The 26,328-nt window shown below is 38.1% G+C and overlaps 2 protein-coding genes across 7 annotated transcripts in view; one reads left to right on the forward strand and one right to left on the reverse strand.

Annotated features, from left to right (window-relative positions):
• Nucleotides 1-10,853, forward strand: part of ZZZ3 (zinc finger ZZ-type containing 3) — a gene marked incomplete at its 3' end in the record, with an annotated part of 41,949 nt that extends 31,096 nt beyond the window's left edge. For both annotated transcript variants that reach the window (XM_084243321.1, XM_084243322.1), the window contains exons 5-11: nt 459-530; nt 2,025-2,126; nt 3,191-3,286; nt 5,088-5,240; nt 7,814-7,948; nt 10,317-10,417; nt 10,709-10,853. In XM_084243321.1, coding sequence (XP_084099447.1) covers nt 459-530; nt 2,025-2,126; nt 3,191-3,286; nt 5,088-5,240; nt 7,814-7,948; nt 10,317-10,417; nt 10,709-10,853 — 804 coding nt within the window. The remainder of the gene's footprint in view (nt 1-458; nt 531-2,024; nt 2,127-3,190; nt 3,287-5,087; nt 5,241-7,813; nt 7,949-10,316; nt 10,418-10,708) is intronic.
• Nucleotides 10,854-17,501: 6,648 nt separating this feature from the next.
• Nucleotides 17,502-26,328, reverse strand: part of AK5 (adenylate kinase 5) — a gene marked incomplete at both ends in the record, with an annotated part of 234,571 nt that continues 225,744 nt past the window's right edge. For 4 of the 5 annotated variants that reach the window (XM_084243989.1, XM_084243987.1, XM_084243988.1 and 1 more), the window contains one exon: nt 17,502-17,786. In XM_084243989.1, the coding sequence (XP_084100115.1) occupies nt 17,718-17,786 (69 nt within the window). The remainder of the gene's footprint in view (nt 17,787-26,328) is intronic. The other variant, XM_084243986.1, reaches the window with a different exon arrangement.

Raw genomic sequence — 26,328 nt, forward strand, 5'->3', positions numbered from 1 at the left:
TTTCCTTTTATATAAAATGTGATGAATATTACCAGTGTTGTAGAATTGTGAGGATTAAGTGAGCAGTACATGGAATATGCCTAATACAGTGACTGATATATATAACATTTACCTTACAGTTAAGAGCTCTTTGAGTATAGTAGAATGTAAACAGGATTTGAGTCCTGTCCTTGCCACTATTTGGTGAATTTCTGTAGACCTGTTACTTTTTCATTCAGAACACACATTTCCTTTTATACAAAATTAAAAAATAATCATCTTTCACAGGATTACTAGGAATTTATAAGAAACAAATGAAATAAAAGATTGTGAAAACATTTTGGAAACAATTTTATGCAGTTTAAAAATAGAAACTAAAATATTTTGCAATGAATAAAAAATTCCACAATTTGTATAGCTATATCAGTGGGTAGTCTTTGTTTTTTTCTTATTTGATTGATGCATTGTTTTATATGCAGATGATAAGAGGACGACTGTGTGATGATACCAAACCTGAAACATTTAACCAATTATGGACTGTTGAAGAACAGGTAATCTCTATTTCTAAATTGTGCAGATTGAGAAAAATAGTTTAGTCAGTATTATGAAAGAATATTGTATATAGTCTCTCTTAATTATGAATTTAAAATATTTAAACTTATTGCTATTTAGATTTTTGCATATTGCAAAAAAAATCGGGGTTTTGAGAACAGTAATTCCCTTTTGGGGATGATTTTTAAAGAAAGAACCTGGACTTGGGGAGGTACATAGAAGTAGGTAGCAAATGGATAGAATAAAGTAGATACTTTTATAAAACAACTTTGGGAGAAAGAAAAATCTCCGGCTAAGTAATGCCGTGCCTCAAAAATGCATTCTTTTTGTTGTGGAGAGCTGCTGACAAAGCCCAGTGTTTTGTTACATTTTGGCATACACAAGCTAGGATTGTGTGTGGGTAAGGCTTGAGACATCTTTGTCTCATTTTGCATATTAACCACATAATCTATAGTGAGTTTAGCAATATATAAAAAGCAATAGGAAGCCTTTATTTCTTTTTTTTTTAAAGATTTATTTATTTATGCATTTAACAGCGGGGTACAGGCCAGAGGTGTAGGGGGTGAGAGGATTCACCAGAGACAGCGTGGGAAAAGAATAGGCAGATCAACTGAAATATACTACTGAGGGGAGCAGCGGGCAAGTCAGGAGAGGTCTGCTGCGCCATGTGGGATGCTCCCTCTCTGACCGGGGGATCGAACTCATGCTGCAGAGGCTGCAGATAGCATCATAGGTTGCATTTTAACCCCTTGCATCACCAGGGAGGCCCAGGAAACCTTTATTTCAAGCATTCATATCATTCTGCATCTTTAGGACTGCGGGAGAATTTAGGAGGTAGTCAGAATATGAATATTTGAATAGAAGGCCAAACAAAGGAGGGAAGTCTCCTTTAGTATTCTGTCAAGATTCAAATGAACTTATACATGTTTTTGTCAAATTTACAGGGACGAATTTAAACATAATTTAGTGAGTAAAGATGGTCGATGGAAATCACTGAAATGCATAAAATATCAAATTTACATTTTGTTTTCTTGCACTCTATTGAAGTGAATAGAAAATCTTTGCAAGGTCTTTCATAGATTTAAAATTGCTAATCTCATTTTCCTTGTGAAGTCTTAAGTTCCTAGAAAATTTTCCTATCATGAGAATTTCTATAAACTTCTCCCCCAAAGTTGGGAAGGGACAACAAAACAACACAAAAACAAACAGACAATTATAAACCAGAGACATCCTGCAAGGGAGGAGGGGGGAGCACAGGGGACTATGGTGATGGTGCATGGCTGCATTGGTGAAGGAACTATATCTATGAGGACTACACCTGAGAGTAGGGTGGGGGAGGGGGGAGAAAAAGCAAACATTGTTTAAAAATGAACAATGATTTAAAAAATACAAGTAAAAACAAAATGTTTTTAAAAAAGCGAATGTGTTTATTTAGAAATTCAGTATTTTACATTGAATGCTTACATTCTTAAATTTGATCTTGTTTTGCATAGAAAAAGCTTGAACAGCTACTCCTGAAATATCCTCCTGAAGAAGTAGAATCTCGACGCTGGCAGAAGATAGCAGATGAACTGGGCAATAGGACAGCAAAACAGGTAACTGAGGAGATAGCCCTGAATTGTCGGCATGTTTTGATAGTTTTTTGTTTTTTTTTTTTAAAGATTTATTTATTTATTTATACAAGCACTGGGTATAGTCAGAAGTGCGGGAGGGTCTGAGAGAATTTACCTGAGCCAGAGTGGGGAGCAGAGCAGGCAGAAGAACCGAAGTTCACTGCTGAGGGGAGCAGCGGGCGGCTGGAGAGGTCTGCGCGCCATGTGGGACCCTCGCCCAGCGGCTGGGGATCAAACTGGCGCTGCAAAGGCTGTGGGCAGCTTTGCAGCCCAGCGCTCAACCGCTGCGCCACCGGGGAGGCCCAATAGTTTGTTTTTTGTTTTTTTTTTTTTTTTTTTAAGATTTATTTATTTATGCATACAAGAACGGGGTACAGGCCAGAGGTTTGGGGGCAAGGGGTGAGAGCATTCACCAGAGAAAGAGTGGGGAACAGAACAGGCAGATTGACTGAAATACACTGCTGAGGGGAGCAGCGGGTGAGTCAGGAGAGGTCTGCTGCGCCATGTGAGTATCTCCCTGGCCAGGAATCGAACTCATGCTGCAGTGGCTGCGGATTGCTTCATAGATTACGTCTTAACCCCTTGTGCCACCAGGGAGGCCATTTTGGTAATTTTTTAAATGAAGGATAATGCAGTGGATCAGCAGATCTACCACTGGGTAGCTACAAAGAGCTACTGTGTGGATTTTTTTTTTTGATTACTAGCACTCTATATTTTTGTGTTGATTTCAGAAATAATTTGAGATAATTGTGCTTGTATTATTAAATACCAGCTAAAAGTGGAATAGACTTAGTAGCTCTTGAATGCTTTATGATGTTGTTCTCTAATTGTCTTTCTGAAAAATAAAATCTAGCAATTTCTTCTTCACTCCCACTGGTATTAATAATAAGTATGTTTTTGTGTTATATGCCCATTAATGTAAGATTTATGTTTAACTTTGGAATCAAACAAATTTAACTTTACTTTAATGATTTTTTGTTGGGTCTGGATTTTAATATAAGTGTCTTTGGTATCATTGTGTTAAATGACTTGTTATGTTTCCTTAGGTTGCCAGCCGAGTGCAGAAGTATTTCATAAAACTAACTAAAGCTGGCATTCCAGTCCCAGGCAGAACGCCAAACTTATATATTTATTCTAAAAAGGTAAAAAGGAAAGTAAACTAGCGAGCTTATATTTCATTAATGTCAGAATTGCTATGTAATTTTTTTTAACAGAAAAAGTTGTTTCATTTTTAAAATTCAACTTTATGCATTTTGTTATATTGGACATAATTATAAAATAGGATTCCATTATTGCTATTCAGTAAAACTGAGTGAGCTTTAATAATGATTGTTTATTATTTTCTTAGGAGTTAGGTTAGTTTATATGAATGAGAGTGCTATAATGATTTTAGATTGAATAAATATCAGAAAGGCCTTTGTAATAAGTTTTTAGAATGTTTGACTCTTTAATAAATGCAATTTGTTTTTGATATGCTACATAAATTCAAGAGTAGATATGTTTATTATGATATTTTGGATAGTTTAATCCTCACTACAGTTTTAGAAGTATAAGTTTTATGTATTACTTCACCTTCACTTTACTGATAATTTTAATAGCTAACTATTATTGTTAGTATTGAATGCTCTGGTCTGTAATACTGTTCTGAAATTTTTTTTTTTTTTTGGTGGTAGTAAAACTGGGCCTTAAGGTACATTAAATGAGTTATATAGTCAAACATAACTAGTAAGACTAAGAACCATTGATCTTCTGGTTGGGATACCAAGCCTTTTCTACTATTCTCTGCTGCTTTCAATAGTTAAAAAAAAAAAAAGCTACCTGCATAAAAGTATAGCCAGTTTTTTAAAATTGAATTACAGTAAACATAGAGCATTATATTAGTTCCAAGTGTATAACAATGATTTGAAATAGTATACATTGTGAAATGGTTATCACATTGAGTCTAGTTAACATCCATCATTATACATAGTTATACATTTCACCCACCCCCAACCCCCATCTCTGACAACCCACTAATCCATGAGCTTTCTCTCCTTTTTTTTTAAATTAAATCTCACATATAAGTGAGGTCATAGGGTTATTTTCTTTCTGTCTTATTTCACTTAGTTCTTTGCTGTAATTGCGAAAGTTAGAGCACATAATTGGCCTTCTTTCATTTCCTTAGTAAATCATCCTGAGAATTACCCTTCGTCACCACTGACATCCTTCACATAACAGAATTTAAGAGTATATCTAATGCTGTTATCGTTTCACATTGAAGATATTTTACATTAAGAATATTATCTATATAGTTCCATGTTCTACATGTTTTGATTTTATTCTTTCTAATCAAGTTTTGGAAGCTTATTTTAATTTGTCGGTTATTTTTAAAAGTTTGGGGTTTTTTGCCCCCTAAAATATATCATTACCAATTTAGGTAACTTTGGAATGTTGGAACATTGATAAACAACATGCAGCTTAGTTCTAATCTTCACAGTTAATTTCTCATTTAGATTTTTTTTTAAGATTTATTTATTTATGCATACAAGAACTGGGGTACAGGCCAGAGACTCACCAGAGACAGAGTGGGGAACAGAACAGGTAGATTGACAGAAATACACTGCTGAAGGCAGCAGGGGGTGAGACAGGAGAGGTCTGCTGTGCCATGTGGGTTGCTCCCTGGCTGGCTGGGAATTGAACACGTGCTGTAGTGGCTGAGGATAGCTTCATAGGTTGCATCTTAACCCCTTGTGCCACCAGGGAGGACCCTCCCCCTACATTTTTTTAAAAATCTATTTGTGCTTTAAAAATCCAGATAGCATTAAAAAACAACCTTATGAGAATATTCTGGAGAACAGAGATGTAATCTTTTTAATAGATAAGCTTGCTGGAGGTAGCATTTTTATTTTTTTTATTCTTTTAATGATTTTTCACTGATCCAGTAAACATTATTTTTTCACTTAGTCTTCAACAAGCAGACGACAACACCCCCTTAATAAGCATCTCTTTAAACCTTCTACTTTCATGACTTCGCATGAGCCACCAGTGTATATGGATGAAGATGATGACAGATCCTGTTTTCATAGCCACATGAACACTACTATTGAAGAGGCATCAGTAAGTGATCTATTTACAGTATTTAATCTTCCTCTTCAGGGAATCTTGGTTTCATCTCTTTTAATTAACAAGTCAGATTTATAGAGTTTTTTTTATACTTTGTTTTTAAGATTTCTTAATAAGGACATTTTCAAGTATTAACAGAAATAGAATGGTATAATGAATTCATATGCATCCATGAGCAGGTCCCAGACATTATACAATATCATTGTCATATTTATAAAAAGATAATTCTTTATTTGATCAAATATACACTGTTCATGTTTTCCCAATAATAAATTGCAGTGGGTTTCCTTCTTCCCTCCCTACCTCCATCCTCCCCTCTCTTTTTCGCTCTTCACAGTCTCCTCTCTCATTTGTTTTGTAGAGATGTGTGTGGATTTTAATGTTTGCTTTTTCTTGGTGTCCATTATTTATTTATTTATTAAAGATTTATTTATTTTTATACAAGAGCTGGGGTATGGGCCAGAGATGCAAGGGGTGAGAGGATTCACCAGAGACAGAGCGGGGAGCAGGACAGGCAGACGACCAAAACGCACTGCTGAGGGGAGCAGCAGGCGTGACAGGAGAGGTCTTCTGCTCCATGTGGGTTGCTCCCTGGCTGGCTGGGAATCGAACCCTTGCTGCAGAGGCTGCGCACAGCTTCACAGCGCTGGGCTCAACCCACTGTGCCAGTGGGGGAGGCCCTCTTGGTGTCACTTAAACTGTTACTCTGTTCCCTGAAATTCCTGTAAATTGATAGTAGATCTAGATAATAGATCAGTTTCAGATCTGTTAGGATAAGCAGGCTACTTCATATGTGCTTTCATGTTGGTGGTTTCTTTTCTGACAGCAAGTATTGGTCATTGCCGAGATGTTGCAAGTTGTGATATTCTTTCATTTCTTTGGCAGAATATTCTATAAAGTAAACCATCCCTGATGAACTATTTGATTACCCTAAGATACATATAGGAGAGACAGCATAGCTGTTGGATTCTTTTCTTTCTTTCTTGTTTTTCAAGTAATGAGTTTATTCTCTAATAAATTGCCAAAGTGACTTAGGAAGTTTTAAAATTTGTTGTACTCGAGTCTTTATTAGTGATCAATTGGCTCATTAACCTTCAAATTGGATTTTGGTTCATTTGACAACACTCTGGAAGTTTTTAATAGCTTCCTTATTGTCTGATATGACAAGGAAGTAAATTACAGGTGAATCTTTTATATTTCCCGCCTAGACTTAGCTTTGCTTCCTTTTATTGATAGTAGCCATCCCACTAGATGTGAGGTGATTTTACTTTTCTTAATCCTAGTCTTGTTGGCCAAATTTAATAATATTCTTAGACTTAAAATGCAAATTAAAAAATTTTCAGTTGCACTCTTTACATTTGATTAAAATAATCTGAATTTAGTAAATTTTATTATGAAATTTCTTGCTGTATTATTTATCAAGTATATTTATCATTTTTACAGTATATTTATTGTCTTTCTCAATGATGACATAAAGGCATTAGCCTGTAATTTAATATCATTAGTTGACACAATTTGAAATGGGTGAAAGATAGTGCAAAATAAATAGATGAAGTATCAGATTGTAAAGAACCTTATTTAGCTGTGGACTTTGGACTTGACACTGGAGATAGCCAGGAAACCATTGGGAGATTGAGGTAATGGGGATGCTGGGCGGTAGGGCAAGAAGGTGGTAGAGGAATGAGTGGATACTAGAGGATCAATTTGAGAGAGATAAGTGTTAAGTAATGACAGAATTTGTTGGGTTAGCTATGACAGTGAAAAATTAAGGAGATTTCTTAGATTTTGGCCTTGGATAAAAGCATGTGTAGGGAGTTAAATAGTCAGACAAATCTGAGTTCAAATCACCTGATTCCTAAACTAATTTCCTTGGTGTAATATACAGTAGTTAATAATACCCAACATGGAGAGCGGGAGAAATGGGAGTGACAGGAGTTGTTTGTGTGTGTATATGTGTGTGCATGTGTATACATGAAGTTGATAGCTCAATTATTAACTGCTTCCTATTCTCCTAATTTATTTGTGCTCTGTATCCATTTCTTTGCTTTGCTTTTCCTGTGTGTGTGTGTGTGTGTGTGTGTGTGTGTAGATACATAGTTCTTTTATATGCTTCTAAGTAATCATCCTTGTAACTTATTTCCTCCCCTTGAGTAACAAAGGAATGTCCTGCCTTGATCATTGGGAGTACAGAACAGAAAGCGGAGACTGGTTTCCTTGTTAAAAAAAATGCCATATTTACCTGAGGAATCATAAAAATTTGTTAGTTTGGAGAAGAGGAGCATCCTGTGAATGAGGCAGAATTAGTAGTGTGTGAAAGAGGGGGAAATCAGGTCATATTGTCCTGGTACTTGTGTTATTAGATCGCTTGCTACAAAATACTAAGCTATATTGCATTATGTAGACCTCCAATGGTATTAAAGTATTGCTAATAGTAGTATCATTTCTATGAGCCTTAAAAGTGAAGTAACTCAAAAGTGAAAAATACTTGAATAAGTATTTGTTATATTTAGTTCATTTTAATTATCTAACATTTTTTGTGGGTTTTTTTTTTTTTTTTTTCCTTTTAGGATGAAGAAAGTATTCCTATCATGTATAGGAATTTACCTGAATATAAGGAACTATTACAGTTTAAAAAGTTAAAGAAGCAGAAACTTCAGCAAATGCAAGCTGAAAGTGGATTTGTACAGCATGTGGGCTTCAAGGTAAATTCTGCATAATCTTATTCATTTAATTTTTGAATGGGTGATAATATTTAAGGTGGTTTCCAGAGTTTAATCTCTGAAACTTCTAAGCATCAGGTAGAAGTTAAGAGTTTAGTTCTTGTCCTGAAAGTAGTATACCACAATTACCTGAGGCCAAGGAAATTATGCGTTAGAAAGAAAAGAAACATAAGGATTTCTATATGTTGAAGTTAAATTTAAGATAAGTTTTTTCTAGCTGTTTTCTCCTCCCCACTCCTCAGCTTTCCTGAGATATAAAATAAAAATTGTATATAAAGTGTACAAAAATTTAAAGTTTAAAAAAAATCACCTTGTTACCTTGTTATGTGTGTGGTGAGAATACTAAATATACTGTCTTAGCAAACTTCAAGTATGCAATACAATATTAACTATAATCACCATGCTGTGCATTAGATCTCCAGAACCTTTATGTACTTCACATCTGAAATTTTGTACCCTTTGACCAATGTGTCCCCATATGTCACACATACACAGTCTCTAGTGACCATCATTCTATTCTTTGCTTTTCTGAGATTGACTTTTTAGATTCCACTTATCAGTACAACTAGACAGCATTTGTTTTTCTGTGTCTGCCTTATACATTGGGAATGACCTCTAGTTTCATCCATATTCTTGCAAATGGTAGAATTTCCTTCTGTTGTATGGCTGAGGAATATTCTGTTGTGGTATATCACATTTTCTTTATCCATTAATCCACCAAACTATTTTCTTTGCTTTTGTTTATGGATCAGAAATTTCCCCTTTCAGATTTAATTATTTCTGCTGTTTTTTGAGAAACTAGTCGTAATACATCTATATCACATCATTTTGAAATACCCATTATGTTTTAGGTATTTTACTAAGTGCAAGGGATTCAACAGTAATAAGTACTTTACTAAGTGCAAGGGATTCAACAGTAATGAGGTGCACACAGTTCCTGTCCTCATTCTATTTTCATCTTATAAAGAATTTAGAGAAGTTAAATGCATTAAGCTGTTGAGTATGACTGGAGTACCAATTGTAGAGTAATGAGAGGCTATTGAAGGACCTTGGAAATTTTGCTAAGGAGATTAAATTCTCCTAAAAGTCTGGAGAACAATTGAATAACTTCAAGCAGATATTAACATGAAATTTGCTTTTCATAAACAGCTTTAGCTACTTAAACTGTTAGCATTTGATAACCTTTATGAAGGCAGTGGGTTTTGAGTACATTAACTGTAAACCTTTCGCTACTATGTTGTTACATTCTTTACACAATAATGTATTCTATATGCTATTTATGTAATTGAAGAAAAATTAGGTGAAAGAGAAAAAGATCATTCTGGCTTTAGTGTGGAAAATGGATAGAACAAGACTGGAAGCAGGAAAACTGTCTTTTGGTAATTTAGATAAAAGATGAGACTGTCTTGAATTTGGCTGGTGACTGTGGGAATAGAGAGATTGACAGGTTTGAGAACACTTTAGGCATTAGATTGACTATTTGGTGGGATTGGAGGGAGTAATAATGAAACTATGAACTAGTAAACTAAAATTTTAAACAAAATTATTATACTTCTGGTACTCTTGACAGGGCCATTAGCCAGACTATATTAAATGGCTTCACCTCTTGATATTTCAGCGACCCATTTGAGATTTTCCTAACAACCAACTCTGACCTTTCAAGAGGAAACTCTCCACTTCTTAATAATTTTGCTGCAAGACTCAACCATTGCTTGTTTGACAATCTCTCAGCCACTTTTAGCTGACTGATTATGAGAGATCCTATATATAAAAGTCACTTTAATTTCCAGAATTGTGCAGAACATACTGAGGGCTAGCACAGTGCCACTACACTGAGAAAGAGCTAAATCTGCTTTTTCTTCATAATGGGCATCGGTAATTAGCAGCCCTCTGCCTTGAGAGTGAGTAAGATGGAAATGCAAAGTACTGGGTTTATATTTTTGACCATTAGAGCCTGTTAAATAGTTCTGTAATAGAATTGCATAGTTTTAACTATGGCATTTGCAGTGGTATTCACAGCCATTGTAGACTGGCCTGAAGTACCTCTCAAGTAGAATTAATAATGAAGTACCTAAATTTGTAGATAATTAACATTTTTTTAAAAAGTAAATGATAGCATATTGAGTATTATAATATCCCCTTCACCCACCTGAAGCTCAATATTGGATGGAATTTCTGCTAGTTTGACAAGAAATTGTATCCAATTTATGACCATTTTGTATTATATCGCCATTCGTGCATGGCAAGAGAGGAAAGGATGTCTATGTACACATCATGTGTTTCCCAGAAGGGAAAAAATAGATTTTGGAACAATGTAGCTTAATACTCTTTCTCTCTGAATCTGTAACAGTGTGATAACTGCGGCATAGAACCTATCCAGGGTGTTCGGTGGCACTGCCAGGATTGTCCTCCAGAAATGTCTTTGGATTTCTGTGATTCTTGTTCAGACTGGTAAGTATTTTCCTTCCTTGTGTGTTTTAAATTTTGACAAGTTAAGAGTTTCTCAGCCATAGGGGCATTTGATTTTCACACTATTTTGAAAATTACACTTAGTGGATTAAACATGATTGTTCTAGGTAATAATTTTTCTTTATACCATATCTCAAGTAACTTTCCTTTAGAGATTTTAATAGATTAATGAATTTAGAGAGATAGAGTTACTATGTTTTGTAATATCTAGACCGAATTACATCTAATGCTATGTAATAATATGTTTGTATGTTTTTTTTTTTGTCTTTGCAGCCTACATGAAACAGATATTCACAAAGAAGATCACCAGTTAGAGCCCGTTTATAGGTCAGAGACATTCTTAGACAGAGACTACTGCGTGTCTCAGGGCACCAGTTATAATTACCTTGACCCAAACTACTTCCCAGCAAACAGATGACATGGAAGAGAACATCATATACTAGTCCTCTTCAACACATAGCAATGGTTTCATTGTGAATTATGTGCAGTTTGGAAAGTTTCTCTGCTTTCCCTGAAATGACACTCACAGCATGACAGCTTCCTGGGTGTTCTCGTCAAGTCCAGCTCTGCACCGTTGTGGCTCTAGATCACTGTTCAGCAGCTGAACATTCCTGGTGAGCAAAGGGTTTCCTGGTGAATTTCTCACCACCACCTTAAAGCCTTTTAGGTGGTGATCTTAAATGGGTGAGATGGAAACGAGAGCACACATTAAAGAGAGAGTAAATTCCAAAGGTTTCAAAGAACTTGGTCATAAATATGATAATAAGAAGACAAAGTATTTATATTAAAAAAGTTTAGTCGCTTACAGTTTTGTGAAATAGTTTTCAGCACAGAAACTGACTTCTTTAGACAAAGTTTTAACCAATGATGGTGTTTGCTTCTAGGATATACACTTTAAAAGAACTCACTGTCCCAAGGGTGGCCACTGAATGGCCTTTAGTAAATTGGAGCTGCTTAACCATATTGATGTCTGATTTCTTTTAACCACAATGAACTGCCCTTATTACCAACAGCAAAGCACTACAGGAGGCAACTGTGGCATTGCTTCCTTAACCAGCTCATGGTGTGTGAATGTTATAAAATTGTCACTCAGATATATTTTTTAAATGTAATGTTATATAAGATGATCATGTGATGTGTACAAACTATGGTGAAAAGTGCCAGTGGTAGTAACTGTGTAAAGTCTCTAATTCACAACATTAATTCCTTTAAAATACACAGCCTCTGCCTCTGTATTTGGAGTTGTCAGTGCAACTCATCAAAGAAAACTGCCTAATATAAAAATCATATATATGGTAATAATTTCCCTCTTTTGTAGTCTGCACAAGATCCATAAAAGATTGTATTTTTATTACTATTTAAACAAGTGATTAAATTTAGTCTGCGCAGTGAGCAAGAGTTCACATGCATTCTTTTATACTGCTGGATTTTGTTGTGCATCATTTAAAACATTTTGTATGTTTCTTTTTATCTGTGTATACAGTATGTTCTTGAATAATGTTCATTTGTCAGGAGAACTGTGAGAAATAAACTATGTGGATACTGTCTGTTTATATTATAGAATGCTTGTTGTGACTTCCTTTTGGTTAAATTTTGGACCTTTTTACTAGTGTTACAGCTTAAAATTGGTTTTTCTTTTTTCTTTTTTTTTCTCTTTAAGGGTATTTTACCTACCTGTCTGTCCTTTGGAAAGAGTAAGGACTATATTATGGGAAAAGGGTGAATTTGAGAAGCTTTGTAAAAGATTTTAATGTTTTCACTCAGTGTGGGCTGAAACAGTAAATCAGACTGGGTTACCATAAAAAAAAAAACAAACATACATCATGGTTAAAGAAAAAGGTAATTATTTATGTTCAGATGTGAAAACAAAACTTAGGTTGAAATTTTTACTTTCATTCTTTTTGATGAAAATAAGTCCCCCATGAATTTAATTTAAACAGGCAGTATTTGAAAATCAGTGTATTCCCTGGAAATTATTAACTGTTGGAAAAGACAATACAAATTTTCTAAGATTAAGTATTATACTAATCCAGTCTTTAGCATCTTCTGTTTTTTCCAATTTTAAATCAAAGAAACATTTGTTTATTAGTCCTCGTCAATACATTGTAGAGTACTAAAACTTATACCCTGAATTTTATAATTGAGAAAGGTATTATCATTTTAAATATAGAAATATGAAAATTTTAAAGTAATATATTGATTAGAGATTAGTAGTGATAAATGATAAAATACATTGCGTACAAAAGAAAAGGAAATGGATTTAAGCTCATCCTGGAATAATTATTTGGGAGAAGAGGGAATCTTAGGGGGAGGATGGGAATCTTAGTATTCTGGGCAGTTTGATATTTAGTATTCTGGGCAGTTTGAAATATGCCAGATATGTGTCTTTTTAGTAAGACAGTACTTAAAGGGCAGCTTCTGTAAACTCCTGTGTTTGCATAGAATTAAAACTGATAGGTTCTAGAGAGCCATTCAGATCCATTCAAAAATCCTATAAAGTATATGACGTATGCTTTGCAAAAGTGATACAATTGTTTATATAAACAGAATAGACAAAATTAATCCATTTTAAATGTATTTTTCAAGGGCAAAGATTATGAGAATTTTGGGTGGCAAAAAGGATTATTTTCTGCTTGAGTGAAGATGTGTTTATTGTGCGTTTTTTGGCTCCAAGCAGTTAGTTCTCATGACTTTAAATGCCTGGAAGAGTAGTAGTAGCGGAAATGTGTTATTTTAATTTGAGGACTGTAAGAATGGGCAGCACTTTCGTCATTTGCAAGTGAGCCTTCCATCCCCTACAAAGAAGTATTGACAATACAGTCCTGCTTGTTAAAGCATTGCTTACTAAGTGGTCTTCAATAGATCAGATGTATATCCTGAAATTCTGCGCTCAAGTTATTTGCTAAGGAAGTTTTAATAACACCTAAAACCACTGCTTTAAGATTTAGGCAGAGGAGGTTTTGATTGGTTGTGTAGTATTACTAATAGCAAACAGTGATACAGTGTTTTACTGTGTATGAAGCAGGCATATCATAACAAATTGAATTCTCACCACTCTATGAGGTAGGTTCATTTATTAACCTGGTTTCATATGAGGAAATTAGCCAGAGAGGCTACATAATTTCCCCAAGCTCATGTAGTGAATTAAGTGTTGATGCTTGGATTTTAAATTCACAGATGCTCCAGAGTAAGCCTCACTACCCTCTTTTCCCAAGCAAGAATATTCCCTTTGTGTCAGGCATCACCAGAGTGTTACAAGTAGAGGTACAGAGGTGCTCTGTGGTCTTTTTTTTCCCTTGGTGTGCTGTGGTTTCTCAAGTACAAATGTACACATATGTGCGGGTCTGAGCACAGAATAGATGTCTTGAGCTAAAGTACTGAAATAGCCTGCCTACAGTAAACTCGAAATCACACATATATATATTTAAATTTGTCAGCAAGTATGTGGTCACAAGACTTTAGACAAAGTTAGGACTAAGGCATGTGTCTCTTGCCTTTGATAGGTTTTATTTCAGTGCAGTTCGCTGCCTCTCAACCTGATGACATGCTATTTTTCTTCCCTTATCCCTTTCATTTAAATTGTAGAATACAACAATTTTCTGAGATATGAGGAACATTTTTTATTTTTTAGATGAAAAACTCCATCACACATAAGGATAAATATTGTATTTCTTTTTTAGTCTTAAATATGGCATGCTATATCAACTGTATTTCTTACTGTGAATAACAAAGTTTGAAGGCCATTGTTCTAGGTGTGCTATATGGAATTAGAAGTCTCCAGATAACCAGTAAGTTTTCACACAAGATTATACAAGCATTGTCCTTTTAGGTGGTAAAGTATTGTTTTTATTTCTTACCTTGATGAAAAATGTGCCTCTTGTTTTATCTGGTCCCAGGAAAAGTAAGCTTTTTTTTTTTTTAATAGTGTATATGGATGATGAACTGGGCTTTTGAGAGTGGTGTCATTTTTAGATCCCTGAGGATATAAACCATCCATGCCTGTCTGTATCCCTAGGGCCTGGCTCTTAGTCAATTCTCAATAAATAGTTCGTTGGTTGTATGACCATTGTTTTTGTGAGTTACATTTTTTCTCTAGGAAGTTAGGAGATAACACCTATGCCTGAGTGTGTCTGTAGCACCCTCAGAGGGCTTGTCTCAGGACATCTCCTTACTAGAACTCTGAAAGGACTGAAAAACAAATTGCATCCTATCTTACCTGGAGGATGTGGTTCAATTCCGGGTGGCTGAGAACATTTTGGTTCTCTCTGGTACCCCAATTAGGTCATTTATCTTGGTTCTAAACCATATTTTAGAGTGATTATTATAAGAGGGCAGTAGAGTAGAAATTCTGAATCCTAGTCTAAATTGTGGAAGTGAAGCACTCAACAGATGTTGACCCAAAAAAAACCACCTTTTATGGAGCACTAGGAACTAGTAAGTGATTTACAGGTATTATTAACTTGTTTAATTTTCACAACACCTCTATGAGGCTGCTTACTATTATGTCTACTGTACAGATGAGAAAACTAAGGTTCAGAATGTAAGTATAGCAGTCAATAATAATTGCTATGTGTGGGATACTGGGAATACAAAGCCTTGCCTTTGTGAAGCTTACAGTCTAATGCATAAGGCCAGCAATAAACATGTTAAAAATTACTGTGATTTTTAGGCAGAGGTAAATGCTGTGAAGAAAAATGATGGAAGAATGGAGACCAATCTGCTATTTTAGATAGAACACTCAAACAATGCTTCAGTGACAAGGGTATATTTGAACAGACCTGAATGATCTCTGAGGGAATTAGCTTTATGTGTAATCTGGAGAAAGAAACAGAAGGTTAGCAACAGCAAGGCCTTATCCTGTAAAAAGCTTGGCTTTTTCCAGGCAACTTTGTAGCTGGAGCCAAATTAACAAGAGGAGAGTAGTAATTTACAGGGTGAGAAAGGGGTGCAGATTAAGAGGATGCAGAGACCCTGACTGTTGTGTTTTGTTTTTCAGTAGATCGGGGATGTAGACCAGAGGTGCGGGGTGGGGGGTGAGAAGATTCACCAGAGACACAGTGTGGAGCATAAAGGCGGATTTATTAAAATACACTGTTAAAGGGTGCAGTGGAGAGGCCTGCTATGCCATATGTGGAGTATCTCCCTCTCTAGGGATCGAACTCAGGCCGTAGCTGTGATAGTGTTGAGATTTAAGCCCTAGGCCACCAGGGATGCTCAAGACCCTGACTATTGTAAAGGACCTTGGGTTGTGTTCTGATTTGTTTTGCTGGGCAGAGACCTCTGAGGTACTTTCTTGCTTTAAATTTCTATGACTTCAAAGTAGTGATGTCATCTCAAGCCATTCAAATCAGTAACATGCTTTAGCAGTTCCATACAGCTAAGACTTGATTTACACCTCAGATACTCTTCAGGGGCAAAACCATTTATTCCTGCTGACTTTTTTTCAAGAGGGACTGTTGCCCACAGCCATCAAAACCATGGTGGGCTTGTCTGCTGCCCTGTAGCCTCATTTCCCTTAACCCAAGTTGTCAGAGCTGCAGTGGGCATCAACTGTGTTTGACAGAATGTGGTATGTGTTTAAAGAATGTTAATTCCTATGAAGTCATTTTGTGTTTTACAGCACAACAGATAATAGAACTCTTTTTTCTAATACTCCTATGCTCCCCTATAGAGGATATGACAATTTGGGATAGTTACAAAGTACTTGACAACTGTGTGAGTTGTAGGGATGTGCCCCTTTTTATTATTAAAGGAATAATTGTAACCAAAGAAATTTTAATTTTCTTCTTTAGCAAATACATTTGTGTTCAGAATGACTGCTAGAGAAAAAGGAAATATGAAAATTACCATGTATCATGATTACACTGAGAGTTCTCTCTGTAATAGTTCGAAGTTGATTTCTTGCCAAAATTAAAACCATATGAGCATATCATAAATCTTAACTATTACTGTGTTTGCTTCTCATTCTGTTTGGAATAAGGCTTCAAATGCTTTCCAGAATGATGTGAATTACAAATAAATAGAAAAACTTATCCTGTGTTCCATTTATTTTATTTGTACATATCCATTTCAAGAAAAAAAAAAAAAGACTTTAAAAATACAATTCTGTCCCAGAAATGGATCCTTGCCTGCACAACCATTTTAAAAAAAAATCATGCAAACTGAAACTGAATTTTGTAGTGACTGAATGGAAGATGCAATTAGTTCAGTAGAATATATAAGAAGCTCTGATCTGGCAACTGATAACACAAAAGAGAACCTAGACTTCACTGGTTTGATGCAAAGAGACACAATTTTACATACAGGTATGACGAGGTCTGCAAACCCCTGAAAAAGGCCCTTGTAAAACAAATACAACATCGGAATCTGTTACGCAGTATGTGCTGATATGCCCCTCCCATCACATCAGTTTTATTACTTGACAACAATAGTGAGTAAATAGGTGATTTAATTGAAATTACGAATTGACACTTGTTCCTTGAGTGCAATAGCAAATCACCTCATGCTTTTCATTTATAGTTAGTTATTGGTATTAATTTATAATTGTGGAAATGCACCACTAGGTTTAGGAGACAGTAGGTCAATTTATCCAATTTATTCTCTTAGCCATATGACAATATTCATATTTTAGTTCCCTAAAAATGTTATTGATGTCTAGTTGGGTTTTTCTGTCTTGCAAAAGCTATGCAACCTCACATTAAATTTCTTAGCAAATTTGTTAAAATTTTATCGAATTTCTTACCAACAGCATTGTCAACCCAGTCTCTGGCTCTGAGTGACTAGTGGTTGGGTGTCAAGGTGACTACTAGCCACCAGAAGAAGATGCCTATGCCTACCCCTCCCACCCCCAAACACAAAACACATATTAAGGGCCTTTATCAGACAACAGCATATAAATCTTGGGGAGAGGAAGGAAGATATCATAGAGAGTTAGCATCGCTATCTAATTGATAAAAGAGTAGAACCATATAATCAGACTCTAGCAAGTCTTGAGGTCACAACCGACAGGACCGGCGATTCACACACTAGCTTAGCTCTGGCACAACCTACATTATATAGAAAAGTGTGCAGTGAGTGCAGGTAGCTCTGAATTATGAAGAAAAAGTTGGATAATACCAATACACCATGCATGATTTCCAGACCCCTCTCAGACAGGGCAAGCTAGGGAGCAAATAGCGATGTCAGGATTGGGGGGACACGAAGGATTAATTTGAAACATAACTGTTTAAGGGATGAACCTTTCAGTATTTTTCTGTCTCCACTCTCCTCTGCATTGTTGCCTTCAGAAAATAGAGTCAATAGCTGTGCAGAGTTGAAGAAAGACTTCCTCTGGTGTGCCTTCTGCGTTTATCTACATTTAAAAAGGAAAAAAAGTTAGTCTTAAAAATGTTTGTATATAGAGGCCATTTTATTTTTTTTTAATAGAGGCATGTTTTATTTATTTGTTTGTTTGTTTATACAAGCACTGGGTAGTCAGAAGCGCGGGAGGGTGAGACAATTCACCAGAGCCAGAGCGGGGAGCAGACCAGGCAGAAGGACCGAAGTACACTGCTGAGGGGAGCAGCAGGCGGCGAGTGAGGTCTGCGAGCCATGTGGGACCCTCCTCCGGTGGCCGGGGAGCAGCCGGGGATCGAACGGGCGCCGCAGAGGCCGCGGGCAGCTTTGCAACCCAGCGCTCAACCGCTGCGCCACCGGGGAGGCCCATATAGAGGCCATTTTAAATGTCTGCCAGCAGTAGATGGCTAAGCTGTGGAATAATCACAACAAAATACTATAGCAGTGGGGAGGAAAAGTAACAGGTACATTCAGGAGTGTGGGTTAATCCTACAAAGTTGAGGGGAAAGAAGCTTAAGTCTCAATATGCATACATGATGATTCAGATTAATACAAAGTTCAAAAATAAAACGACATTATGCTGGCTAGGGATCCATGCCTAAGTGGTAAAGCCATAAAGAGAAGCAGGAGGCCATTGTAAAAGGATAGTGGTTACTTCTTAGGGAGAGGAAGGGAGATGTGCTCGGGAGAGACACATCGGGGAGATTCTGTGATTCTCTTCTCTATTTTGACCTGTGTGGTGATTACCTGGTGTTCATTTTATAATTTTTCAAATCATGCATACTTCGCATATACATACACCCCTGTAAATATGATGTAGCTCACAGTAAGGAGAAAAATTAAAACTTAAAAAAATGTTAAGTCACCACTACCACTATATCTAATCCCCGGTAAGTGCGTCATACTCTGGAGAGTCAAACTCAACAGTCTGCAGCTTGTTTGTCTCCCTGGCTCGAGACTTTTCTTTGAGGGGGCAAGAGCATTCACCTTTGCAGAGTTTATGGCCCTCACAGCACCTTGCCTATTACTTTACCTTTCCTTCCTTTTCCTGTCAATCAACATTTTCTGGGTGCCAACAATGTGTTATGTATTGGCTATACCGGGTTGAACAAGACACGGCAGCCCTTGCTACCAAGACAACTGAACAGGAATTTACAGGTATGAGGTAAGCACAGAAGTTACGAATATAGCGGCGGCACTCCAGGATCTTGGGAGCGCAGAAAAGCTGCCTGAGGAAAATCATCATTTAAAATAATAAAATTTACCACCAATGGAACATAAGTGCTTTTTTAACAATTGGGTCGTCCTAACAATGATCTTACAAGACGGGTATTGTTATCCCTGTTTCACAGATGATGAAACCTGAAGTTCTGACAAAGAATTAAATTTCCTAAGATCGTATTGCTATGTATGTGGCAAGGCTTGGTTCAGATCCAAGTCTCTGACTCCAAAATCCTCCCACTTGTTGATTTCTACACCCACCAGTCAAAATGGATGGGTGGCTGAAATGGGTGGAAGTAGCGAAGAATGACACTGGAATTGTAAGGGGAGTTCTTTGTCCCAATGTCCAATACTTTGTCCTTTGCACAAACACTTCCCCAAATCCATGGTGGATCTTCCTCAGAAGAAGCAGCTAATTAAACTAGGAGTTGACCCTAATCACTGTTTCTTTTGCATGTGAGTATTCAGGTTGTAATATTCTTACTTAATCCCGGGGTGCTTGCAGTGGGACTTCAAGTTCCATTTCAGTTCTGCTTCATTCGTGCAAACCCCAAATATACTCTGAAACCTCTCTTGTCCCCACAAGTTGGCTGACATTTTGTTGCCTTTTCTTTATCTGCTCTCCATAGTGTCTCCCTTAACTCTACTGCAGTCAAAGCATCATGGACACTTTGAGAAACATGTCATTAACATCCTAGAGTGTAATTATACCAGATGGTACAGCCCACCTGGGCCACCATCGCCTATGTGGTCAGTCATGGGCCAAAATGTCATTAAGCGACGGGCCTCCTTTGGTGGCGCAGCAGTTGAGCACCGCACTGTGAAGCTATCTGCAGCCTCTGCAGTGCCTGTTTGATCCCGGCCGGCCAGCGAGAATTCCACATGGCGTGGCAGACCTCTCCTGTCTCGCCCGCTGCTCCCTTCAGCAGTGTATTTCATCAGTCTGCCTGTTCTGTTCCCCACTCTGTCTCTGGTGAATCCCCTTACCCTCCCGTGCCTCTGGCCTGTACCCCCGTTCTTGTATAAAAATAAACAATTTAAAAAAATGTCATTAAGTGGAGCATGAATGTAGTTTCTTGCATTTAATGGGCTTAAATGTCCTATTTCTACTAATGAGCCCTGAAACATTTTCCTCCTCCAATTCACTCTTCTGTAACCAATACTATACAACACTCCCCAGTCATATATGGTTTTCTAAATTTATCTTCCTCCTTTTTTTAGTTTTTTATTTAAATTTATTTATTTGTGCATACAAGAACTGGGGTACAGTTCAGAAGTGTGTGGGGTGAGAGGATTTACCAGAGACAGAGTGGGGAACAGAACAGGCGGACGACTGAAATACACTGCTGAGGGGAGCAGTGAGCGTGTCAGGAGAGTTCTGCTGCGCCATGTGGGTAGCTCTCTGGCCAGGGATCGAACTTGTGCTGCAATGGCTGCAGATAGCTTCTTCATAGGTTGCGTATTAACCGTTGTGCCACCAGGGAGGCCCAATTTATCTCCCTTCTGAAGGAAAACCAGGTCTCTATTTCCTGCACTCCTATCTAATAGTCATCATAACTTTTCAATTGTATTATTTTTGATTAAGGCAATGTTGGCTTATAACACTGAAAATAAATTAGGGGAGGGCTTCACAGCGCTTCAGATGTATGTCACCACAACACACTCACCCCAAGGCATACATGATCCTGCACCATTGGGCCCTTTACCTGTTTAGCTCCCTGTCAGCCTGCCTTTTTCAACACTGAGAAATTATTAGTACAATTGTTTTTCAAGAATGTGATTACATCCTATTTTTTGGTAATTGATAATCTTATCAATCATTGTCACACTAGTGTTGCATGATATACATAATTTGGTTTGACCATTATCCAGAATTTCTTTTAGACTGACAAAAATACATTCATTCATTCTAATAGCCTTTTGGTCCATTGTAAAGTATGAACTAATGGTTCTTTCAACACATTCAACTGGTTGTAATTCACTGTGATGTTCAACTTTTCCCATGTTGGCCATGTATATCCCGCCAATAGCCCAGGTCTCCACATAACCAGCTAAATAGTAGGCTTTGTAAGGACAAGATCATTAACCAGCCTTTGGCTCTAGAAAGGCAGGCAAGGGAAAAATGTTGAATAAAAGTCTGTATCCTCATTTCCACATTTCCTCACAGATGAGAGGTATGGTGGGGGGAGAAATACTCTGTTGGAGCCCATTTTCTGATTTTCAGTCTGGGCTTTCTGGAAGCATAAAGGGGTCTCTCATAAAAAAACCAGGCAAATTGTTTCAGAAGTAAGGGCTTGAGCATAAACACCTAAAGGCATGACACTTGCTACTTTCTGATGACTGGGAGGCAGGAGACTTTTCAGGGGGATCTTGTGAATCAGCCGAAGGTGTTTTGGAGAAAGCGGGGGCCCAGGCTGCTAGAGTGAGCCATTTGCCAGAGTGTTAGCTCAAACATTTCCCCTTTCTATTTTCATCCAAAACCTTCCCCCTCATTTTGCTTTGTGGTTTAAACATGGGGATTGATTTATTTAATTAAATAAAAGGAGGCCTCACATTGCCAGCCAGAATCAGGTGCTGTTATGTTTGCCTCTATGCGGCCCAAGGACATAAGATTTAAAGACAAAATCAAATAATGAGGCGTGTAGATGGAAAAGCGGTCTTTGACTTTGGTCACTGGGAAATCTATGAAGCTACCTAGGATACTCAGTAGGCCCAACAAGCAAAATATTGAGAATAAAATTCATTTTTTTTAAGTAAAAGAGTGTGTGTGTGTGTGTGTGTGGTGGCATGGAGTTGATTTTTATGGAGCAGAATAGAGCCCAGCTGAATCAGCTGGGCCCAAAACCTCCTGTCTACTCTTAAAATTTCTCCTTTTGGGCCTCCCAGGTGGCACAGCAGTTTGAGCGCAGCACTGTGAAGCTGTCCACAGCCTCTGCAGTGCCGATTTGATTCCTGGCCTGCCAGGGAGATTCCCACATGGCGAGGCAGATACTCTCCTGTCTTGCCCGCTGCTCCCCTCAGCAGTGCTTTTGGTCCGTCTGCCTGTTCTGCTTCCCACTCTATCTCTGGTAAATCCTCTCACCCTCCCCCGACTCTGGCCTGTACCCAGATCTTGAATAAATAAAAAATAAATCTTTTTTGTTTTAAAGATTTATTTTTTATTTATACAAGCACTGGGTACAGTCAGAAGCGCGGGAGTGTGAGAGAATTCACCAGAGCCAGAGCGGGGAGCAGAACAGGCAGAAGGACCGAAGTACACTGCTGAGTGGAGCAGCGGGCGGCAGGAGAGGTCTGCGCGCCATGTGGGACCCTCTTCCGGTGGCCGGGGAGCAGCCGGGGATCGAACCGGCGCTGCAGAGGCTGCGGGCAACTTCACAACCCAGCGCTCAACCGCTGCACCACCGGGGAGGCCCAAAAAATAAATCTTTAAAAAAAAAATTTCTCCTTTTGTTCTCCACAGATTACCTAGAAGTTTCCTGAATCTCAAAGTGGATTCTCCCTCCTCATCTAATTCCCAAGTGGAGACTATTGAAGAGAACATTAAATAGCTTTTATATTTTCATATGTAACAGCATAACTCAAAGGAAATGGGAAAAAAATAACAATTTGCTAAGTGCTTCCTAAACCATAGGCTCTATTGCAAGCACTTAGAATTTTAGCAAAGTTAAACCTATCAACTAGGAGATAGCGTTTAACCTCCTTAGTGAACAGACAAGAAGCCTAATTAGTATACTGATTGTTTTGTGTGAAGACTTTCTCAGTTATTGCGCAAACTTGAAAATAAGGTGTTCTCCCACATACTCTAAGTGTTGGCTCCATAACCATTGCTTGTAAAATTAATTTACAGCCACCCTCTTTCACTGTGGATAGGAAAAGAAACTGCTTCGTATCCTGTTCCCAAAAGACCAATTCCAAATCCGTAGTCAGAACCTATGAGGTTTTAATGTATTTAATTTAATTGGAAACTAGGGAAGTAGCTTTACTTCTGACTTTAAGAACTTGCCCTTTTTAGTCTGAGACTTCATGTAAAATCCTGCAGCAACTGATACCCTGATCAGTACAGAAATAGATTTTTTTTTGTTTATAAAAAGCTGAAGACAAGTGAGCAGAAAATAGGATCAATTTCTGAGTCTTTACCAGACTTCTTGAAGGAAAAGTAGAGCAGTCAGAGATAATATTTCTGCCGGCAGTCAGCGGACCGCAACGCTAAATTAGGAAAGCTGTCACACCGCTTTGGGAGCTGCACATTTTGTCTACTTTTTCTCTTCAGTTCTATGAATTTGTAAACCATCAAATAGTTGGCCGGTTCTAACATTGCCCAAATCGAGTTTTTTTTTCCTGAATTTTCCCACATCACTCAAAACATGCTTGAGTTTTGGTTTTGGTTTTGTTTTTCCTGTAATGGCGCCATGAGGCTTCTGGGTTATACCCAGGTTGTCACAGAGCTGTTCATGGTCATCGTGTGCAGCCTCCTTCCTCTTCTAAACTGGCCCCCTTAAACCAGACAGCACTTTGCCCCACAGGGACCGAGGCCAGACCTTGACATGCGGCAGCTGTGCACCGTCTGGGGCCAACCATTAGGTGAATTTTTCAAGAGTTATGGATGTAAAAAAACTACATTCAAGGAGCCACCCCTTTCACATATGCAGTCAGTTATTTGTCTCCTTCAAGGCCACACGAGGAGGATACTACATATGTATCTTTTTTTTTAAAAGATTTATTTTTTTCTTTATACAATAGCTGGGGTACAGGCTAGAGGCACGGGAGGGCGAGAGGATTCACCAGAGACAGAGTGGGGAGCAGAACAGGCAGACACACCGAAAGCACCGCTGAAGGGAGCAGTGGGTGCGAGAGGAGAAGTCTGCCATGCTATGTGGGAATCTCCCTGGCTAGCTGGGAATCGAACCAGTGCTGCAGATCATGTGGACAGCTTCACAGCGCTGTGCCACCGGGGAGGCCCGACTACATATGTATCTTTACAGAACTTTCAGGACAAACCTTAACAAGAAAGTTTGCTCAGTCAGCAAGATGATTTATAATCCGCATATGAAGACATCTCTAGTCCTAGGACTTCCCAAAATACTAGCCATTTGTTCATTTAAAATGTTCCATGGTAGGGCCTCCTGGTGGTGCAGGGGTTAGAGTCTCAGTGCTAGCAAACTACCGTCAGCTACTGTGGCATGAGTTGGATCCCAGGCTAGGGAACTACCCACATGGCGCAGCAGAACTCTCCTGTCTCACCCACTGCTCTCCTCAGCAGTGTCTTTCAGTAGATCCACCTGTTCTGCCCCCCACTCTGTCTCTGGCGAATCCTCTCACTGCCCCTCCCCCACCTCTGGTCTACACACCAGTATACATAAATAAATGTTTTTTATTAAATATTTATTTTATTTATGCATCCAAGAACTGGGGTATAGGCCAGAAGTGTGGGGGGGGGGCAGGATGAGAGGATTCGCCGGAGAGAGAGTGGGGAACAGAACAGGCAGACTGACTGAAATACACTGCTGAGGGGAGCAGCGGGTGAGACAGGAGAGCTCTGCTGCTCTGTGTGGGTCACCTCCCTGGCCAGGGATCAAACTCATGTTGCAGTGGCTGCGGACAGCCTCATTGTGCTGAGACTTAATCCCTTGCGCCACCAGGAAGGCTCTAAATAAATAAATCTTTAAAAATATAAAATTAAATGTTCCATGGTGTGGTCATGCCCACCGAAGAGGTGGGAGCCTATGTTTCTGAATCACATGTAGAGTTGTAAACCAAGGTTGCCTTAATAACAAAATTATAGAAAATAATAAAATATCACATGATATTATCTTTCCTCCATTCCCCTCCTCCCAATTCTGTCTGAAATTTAAGTCTGACTTTTCATAGAAAAGAAAAAAAATCTATTCTTTCTAAAAGTTATGATCAGCCATTTTCCTGCTAATAACAACTTATGGTTCCCTCCATTATTTGCAGTATTAAGTTCAAACTTTCTAGAACAGTCTGGAATGTGCTATCCAGTACAGCAGCTGCTAGCCACCATGTGGTTTCTGAACAACGGTACTGTGGCTAGTACAACTGGGGAACTGAGTTTGTAGTTCTATGTAATTAAAATAAGTCTAACTTTAAAGACAGATATTTGACTCTGTTATTGGACCATTAAAAAATATACTACAACAACTTGGATATGTGAAACCTGCCTTTTTAATAGTAAATTTTATGAAGTACAAATAAAAATCTAGCATTTTGGATGAAAATTTAGCATCTGAATTAAGGTAACCTTAAGTACCAGATTTGAAAGACTTAGTTAAAAAAATGTAAAACTATCTCATTCATTTTTTTTATATTATTGCACATCAAAATGATAATACTTAGGCTACTATAATAGATTAAATATAGGGCCTCCCCGGTGGCGCAGCGGTTGAGCGCTGGGTTGCGAAGCTGCCCGCAGCCTCTGCAGCGCCGGTTCGATCCCCGGCTGCTCCCCGGCCACCGGAGGAGGGTCCCACATGGCGCGCAGACCTCTCCTGCCGCCCGCTGCTCCCCTCAGCAGTGTACTTCGGTCCTTCTGCCTGCTCTGCTCCCCGCTCTGGCTCTGGTGAATTCTCTCACCCTCCCGCGCTTCTGACTGTACCCAGTGCTTGTATAAATAAATAAATAAATCTTAAAAAAAAAAAAAAATTTAAAAAAAAAAATAAATAAAAAATAGATTAAATATAATTTTAAATGAATTTCATTTATTTTTTATTGTCTTTTAAAATACTATGACAACTAGGAAATTTTAAATTACATGGCCCATTATACTTCTATTGGACGATGCTGGTCTAAAAAATGTATTGAATGAAGGAGGAATGAATGAATGAATGGATTTGAAGTCCTCACAGTCTTCCACCAGCCATGCTTTTCAGTCGAATCCACCACTATTTTAGCTCATCTGTTCGACATTACATTTCTGCTAGCTTTACTGGGCTCCATCATGTGTCAGTGCCTTTGTTCCCGCTCCTCCGTCTGCCATGAACTTCTCATCCTTCAAAACCCAAACATCCTCTTCTCTTTGAAGCCTGCACTTACATCTCTAGGCTAGCTCCATAAGACCTGGCACATTCTGTAAATCCTGTTACTGCGCTTACCACCTTGCTGTGCAGATTTCATGCATCTCTTTCCCTCTTTGAATTCCCAGAATTAAGCACCATGCTTTGGACACTAGAGGGGCCCTAGAAGCCTGCTGAATATGTCAGTTTGATGGAACAGCATCAATTCTCAGGTGGTAGAATCCATGACCTCCAGAAGGTTCAGAATTAAAGTGAAGCCCTGTGAAGGAATAGTCCCGTGATGGACACAGGCAAAACTTGCTATGT

This window comes from Talpa europaea (assembly GCF_964194135.1).
Source record: "Talpa europaea genome assembly, chromosome: 9".
NCBI classification, from domain to species: Eukaryota; Metazoa; Chordata; class Mammalia; order Eulipotyphla; family Talpidae; genus Talpa; species Talpa europaea.